This window comes from Dicentrarchus labrax, unplaced genomic scaffold (assembly GCF_905237075.1).
Source record: "Dicentrarchus labrax unplaced genomic scaffold, dlabrax2021, whole genome shotgun sequence".
NCBI classification, from domain to species: Eukaryota; Metazoa; Chordata; class Actinopteri; family Moronidae; genus Dicentrarchus; species Dicentrarchus labrax.
In genome coordinates this window covers 24353296-24359038 of record NW_026136703.1, presented here as the reverse complement: position 1 = coordinate 24359038, position 5743 = coordinate 24353296, and the positions used below count along the sequence as shown (strand labels likewise).

The window sequence follows — 5743 nt, the reverse complement described above, 5'->3', positions numbered from 1 at the left end:
GTCTAATTACATGTGCTGGTGTGTGTGACATTCTCCATGCATGACTGTGTGTGTGTGTGTGTGTGTGTGTGTGTGTGTGTGTGTGCCTCATACTGTGTTCATTGTAACCTTTGTTTACCATAAACACTGGAGACAGATGCTGTGGGCTCTGACTCTGTTGTGGATTGCTCTGTTTAACTTCACTGAGCGGAGGCACAATAGGACACTGAGGACACCCCCTTCAATTAAACTGCTCTAAGTGTGTGTGTGTGTGTGTGTGTGTGTGTGTGTGTGTACTGTCTTGTATTATGTCCTTGTGGGAACCAGTTTTTGCTTCATATGATAAAATGTTGGCCTTTTGTGTTGGCAAAAATGGCAATTTTGACTGTCTTTAAGTGGCTCCCAACCTGGGGGTCGGGACCACCACTAGGAGCTTCATGGATTTTAAAGGGACATTGTGTAGTGTTTTAAGTATTTTATTAGCTAAAATCAATGTCTTCATTCATAAATGTGTCCTCATTGGTGTAAAATTACCTCTGCCAATGATCTGACTTATCCTCGTAAGTGAAGAATTTCTTATCTGTATATACATTGGACGGGCAAGTCCATGTCGTTCCGCCATTTGAAAAACTATAATCACCGAGAGGGACATAAAGCACTAGCCTACCTGTCTAGCTAATCCACAACGCGTTTTCGTTCAGAGCCAGCGTCACGTGACTGAAACCAGCTATAACGGAGAAGGAGATCAGTGAGAGGCGCTTGTCACTGCCCCGGAACATTTGAAAGTCTGCACTGCACTTTAGTTCATAATGGAGGATCATACTTATGCCGAGCCACAGGAGAAGGAATCCTCGTCGCCAAAAAAGCGAAAAAGGGAATTAAAAAGGCAACGTGACTGGCGAATTCAAAAAACGAGGGTAAACATCGGGGTAGCTTTTCCCAGGTGGAAAGAGCTAATGAAGGAGAAAGACTTTGAAAGGGACGCTGAAGTTGCCTGCTTTCTCCTCGACAGGTAGGCTTCTTGGTACATAACGGCTACCGTAGTTGCAATACGCATTTGAAAACGCGAGGCACTAGAGAGCACTATTCGTTTAAATGCAAAATCCAGTTTCACCGCTAGATGGGAGAAATTCCTACACAATGTCCCTTTAAGGCGTTTGAGAAAACTAAATGACAATATACACAGAAGGCCTATATCTCAGCATTTGGTTCATTTCTGTAAATGTAAAGTAAATTGTCTAATGGAACAGGGACAAGAAAATAAACCTATTAAGTCTGTATGTTAAATATGATAAATAGTACATAATACAGACAGAGAATTGTAGAAAAAGTTCCCTAAACAGGAAATAATCTGCTCAAAATTCATCCAAATCACTCGTTTTACACAAACTCCCTGCAGTTACAGTTCATTGTATCACAAAGATTAATCATATTGTTCTTTTTGGTGCTTTTTTTAATAACATTTTCACCAAATTTTACAAATCTGCAACATTATATTAATCTATTGGCATAAAATGCATAACTATGTTTTCATTAGTGTATAATCATCTGAAGAATTGTTCTGTTTTCGTTGAATGAGACGTGTCTACGGATGCCGTGAGTCGCCTTCCATAGGGTCCACCATGTTTCTACAGTAGCCCAGAAGGACAAACCAAACACTGGCTCTAGAAAGGGTGTTTTCCTCGGCTGGATTCTCCTACACATTTGGAAGGAGTGTCGAACCCTGTGGGATAGTTCGTGGTCACTCACAATAAGACACTGAGTAGTAACTGTGTGAGCTTTAATCTGCTTTATTGTTAGTCGGTTAGCTTATGTGCTATACAGCTCGCTGGCTAACCCGCAGTGTTGGGGGTTACTGTAATTAGATTACATTTATCTGTAACGCAGTAATGTAACACGTTACTGTTGATAACGTCAGTAATCACATTACAGTTACGAATCAAAAATGATCTTGTTACTTGCGTTTCTTTGGGAGGACCGAAAACACAAATCAAACGTCCCTTTCTATGTGTGCTTACGTCACTCACGTCACGTGACATGTAACGTACCGGCGCTCGGACCCGATCGACTTCCGGCTTGACGCACTTTCCCGTCTTTTCGCGGTACTTCCCGGCACACGATCGCCATCTAACGTAAGTCCAAGGAATTTCTACATTTTACAGAGTCTATATGTGGTTTTTCATACATATACAGCAACATTTACATGTCTAATTATTATATGAGAGTTACTTTAATGAGGGGAAGCCGCAGGAACACTTAGATTGCGCTTGGGCGACGATCCAGTCAACTTTAAAAGTCTGTTTCTATTTTCACTTAACAGCTTAAAATAAGCTCTCATATGGGTACATATCGTAGCTAGGTTTACACTTATTAGTCTAGCTTATGAAAATGTCGGATATTGTGTTTATACATAATCTGTGGTCGAGGTGGGCGGAGGCCAAATTTTATTTATTGAAATTGAAAAAGACGCGGGAAAGGAGAACAAAGGAACAGAGCACACCCAGCATTGGTTTTTTATCTGTGAAGTATTACAATACACATGAAGATTTAAGCACAGTAGCGTAAGCTTCCATTCACTTTTGATTGACAGGTGTCCTGACACGACCTTCGACCAATCACAGCGCAGTAGCTACAGTACAGTGAGGCTAGTTCGTAGTATTGCGGGTGTTAGCATGAACATGAACGAGGTGGATTATTTACTTTCTAATCAATTTTCTTTAAAGTCTTTGGAGGAAAAAATGGAAATACAGAGATTGGGAACACATCATCCAAACGATGTTCAAATAACACAAAAGGACAAATGACAAAATCGTAGTTTTGTGTTACGTGGTTTCAGCTAACGGACTCTGAACTGCTGACCACAGATGACAATCAGCCACATCCAGATGTGGAAACAGCTGCAGCTGCTGTAACGTCGCGCAGGATGTGGCGTTCTGATAATGTGTCAGTAGCTGCACACTGCGCTTTGAGAAAGCCAGGCACTTGTTGTCTTTGCATGTGCACATTAGCCAATGATCTGCAGGCAGACACTGAAAGGTGAGCTGATGGTGAGGTACAGCAGGGTGGAGTTTGACATGGTGATTAACCTGTTTGCGTCACAGAAAGGCCGTCGATGTGAGCTTTTAAAATAAGGTATGCCCAAGCTCTGAAACAACTCTCTCTTCTACAAATAATTATTTTTGCTTTGGTTTTGTAGATTTATGGTGTTGTAAATTGTTGCTGGTACTTTTCTATAATGTAGTTGTAGCACAATTGGCATGTGCTTATGTGTACAGATTAGAGAGAGAGAGAGAGAGAGAGAGCGAGAGAGAGATTGTTCTTTGGCATCAGGTCATTCTTTTGGGTATGTCTCCCCAGTGTTGCCGTAGAGTACTTGCTATAACAAAGTATACAATGTTGTTGCTGTAACTTGATGTGATGCTGCTGTTGCTGCTGTGTGGCCTATTGATGAGTGTAATGCATTAAGCCCACCCACCCAAAATCTCCACCAGCCGTCACTGTGTGTGCGTGTGAGTAAGAGAGAGAGAGGGAGGGAGGGAGGGGTGTGAGAGATGTGTTGAAAGCCAGTAGAGGCACTTATGATAGAAAATATTGGTTATATAGATACACCTCCTTATGTATAATAATAGTATTGTTGAAACTCAATTTTGCTCGTGTTTCTGTCTGAGAACAGAGACTACAGAGAAGAGAGATGTGAGAAGACAGAGAGAGAGACCTGAGAAAGACAGAGAAGAGAGAATACAGAGAGAGAGAGACGTGAGAAAGACAGAGAAGAGAGAAGACAGAGAGAGAGAGAGAGAGAGAGAGAGAGAGAGACGTGACTCGAGCAGGAGCAGAAGACGCGCAAAAGAGGAAGAAGACGAGGAAGGAGAGTAGAGGCAACAGAATGGAAACATCATCATTTGAGAGATGGAAATTCGGCCACTACTTCGAACTTGTAGAAAGAAAAGAAAAGAAAAGAAAAGAATTTGACTGTGAAATGTAAGTTGTGCCCGGGGCAGAAGCAGCTATCCACCGCTGCCAACACAACCTCTAACCTGACCAAGCACCTGCAGGTTCATGGTAGCATGAAGCTAATGGCTGCTAAAGATCAGACCGAGACTGCTGAAGAGAAGATGCTGGGTCCGACACCACCAAAACAGGCAAGGCTTGACTTTGAGCAAAAATATGCAACAAAAGCGGAGATAGATAGGCTTGTAGCCGCATATATTGTGGAGGAAATGTTGCCTGTTTCCACGGTGGAATCAAAACTTACTGAGCAACATACACATAGCACGGAGCGGACGCCCGCCATCAGACAGGAAAACCTTCACAAGCTACCTGGACCAGTGTTATGTTAAGATGGAAACTAGCTAAAGAAAACATTTGAGAGCTTAGAATCTGTATCAACTACTGCTGACATTTGGACTTGCCACAATAAAAGCTTTTTAGGTATGACAGCCCACTGGATTAACCCGAGCGTGAGAAAGCTGCAGTTGCCTGCACAAGAATAAAAGGACGACACACGTACGACGTTATAGGCAGTGAAATTGAACAGGTTCACTCAAAGTTTGGTCTGTCACACAAGGTGACCGCTACTGTAACTGACAATGGGTCAAATTTTATTAAAGCGTTCAAGATGTATGAGCCTGGACCGTCAGATTCACACGAGGAGGGCGGTGGAGATAAAGATGTGGTGTTCACAGATGTTGAAGAAGTCCTCTCCAGTGGGACAGTATTCCCTACCCCCTCACTTGAGATGTGCATCGCACACACTGAACGTGATTTCTACTAATGATGTTGACAAATGGCTGACAGCGAACCCTGAGTCCAGATCAGTGTACAGAAGGGCAACTGGGAAGTGCTCTGCCCTCTGGACTAAGACCAGCCGTTCTACTGTGGCCTTTGAGCTTGTTGAGGATAAATGTAAAAGAAAACTCAAGGTGCCGACAACAACGAGATGGAACTCATTCCATGATGCCTTGTCCCGCATCACTGACATTCCCATCCCAGAGTTGAACTCCCTCTGCAGTCCACTAGAAATTAAAGCCTTCACTGAACGGGAGTATCAGTTTCTTAAGGAATACTGCACAGTTATGAAACCACTCACTGTGGCTTTGGACATACTGCAAGGTGAAGATATCTGCTACTATGGGAGTCTCCTGCCAACGCTGGAGATTTTGATGTCAAACACACGGGCACTGCAAAACGGGCTCTCTGGGATGACACTGGGGCTGCCTAATGTCATATTACAGGTATGTTTGTTTTATCATGTAAATCTGAAATCCAAATCCATTGTTTTATTTTATGTTTTATTTATTTTTCTAGTGACACCGGAGATATGTTACAGTTACTCATTAATTCACATGATGTCATGATTCACATGAAAAATACACACGCAAAATACACTACATAGCCAACTCTCCTCCTTTTTAAATTACATTTGCAGGCCATCAAGACTCGATTTGCATCGGTGTTGGACAGCAAGATGCTCTACTCCGTGACACTGCCAAAGTTTAAAGTGCGGTGGCTGAAAGAAGAGGGGGGGAAAGATGCTTTAAAGACTCCTCCTCATGAGGTATAACCACTTCTTTGATAGGAATGTCCAGTAAGATGGAAAAATTTGCTGTAAAGCCATAGTTTGTTGAGTTTGTTGTTAAATACAGTTTCATATTTAATGTTGTTTTCCTTTGAATTCTCTTCATCATCTAATATTGTCATGAGGGCAAGAGACTTATTTTATTTACAGATATTATTTTGAACAAATTCATAATTGCACTAAATG

At 42.1% G+C, this 5743-nt stretch overlaps 1 protein-coding gene across 1 annotated transcript; it reads left to right on the top strand.

Moving 5' to 3' along the window:
* Positions 1 to 3815: 3815 nt before the first annotated feature.
* LOC127361530 (uncharacterized) lies at positions 3816 to 5542 on the top strand. Its single transcript, XM_051396224.1, has 2 exons — positions 3816 to 5213; positions 5408 to 5542. The coding sequence occupies exons 1-2, from the start codon at positions 4569 to 4571 to the stop codon at positions 5540 to 5542; spliced, it is 780 nt and encodes a 259-aa protein (XP_051252184.1). The 5' UTR covers positions 3816 to 4568.
* Positions 5543 to 5743: the final 201 nt, after the last annotated feature.

Excerpts from the sequence above, each read along its gene's own strand:
- LOC127361530 (XM_051396224.1), top strand. The coding sequence starts at position 4,569 with ATGGGTCAAATTTTATTAAAGCGTTCAAGATGTATGAGCCTGGACCGT. Across the intron at positions 5,214-5,407 it reads TGCCTAATGTCATATTACAG|GCCATCAAGACTCGATTTGC; the intron begins GTATGTTTGTTT and ends TTACATTTGCAG.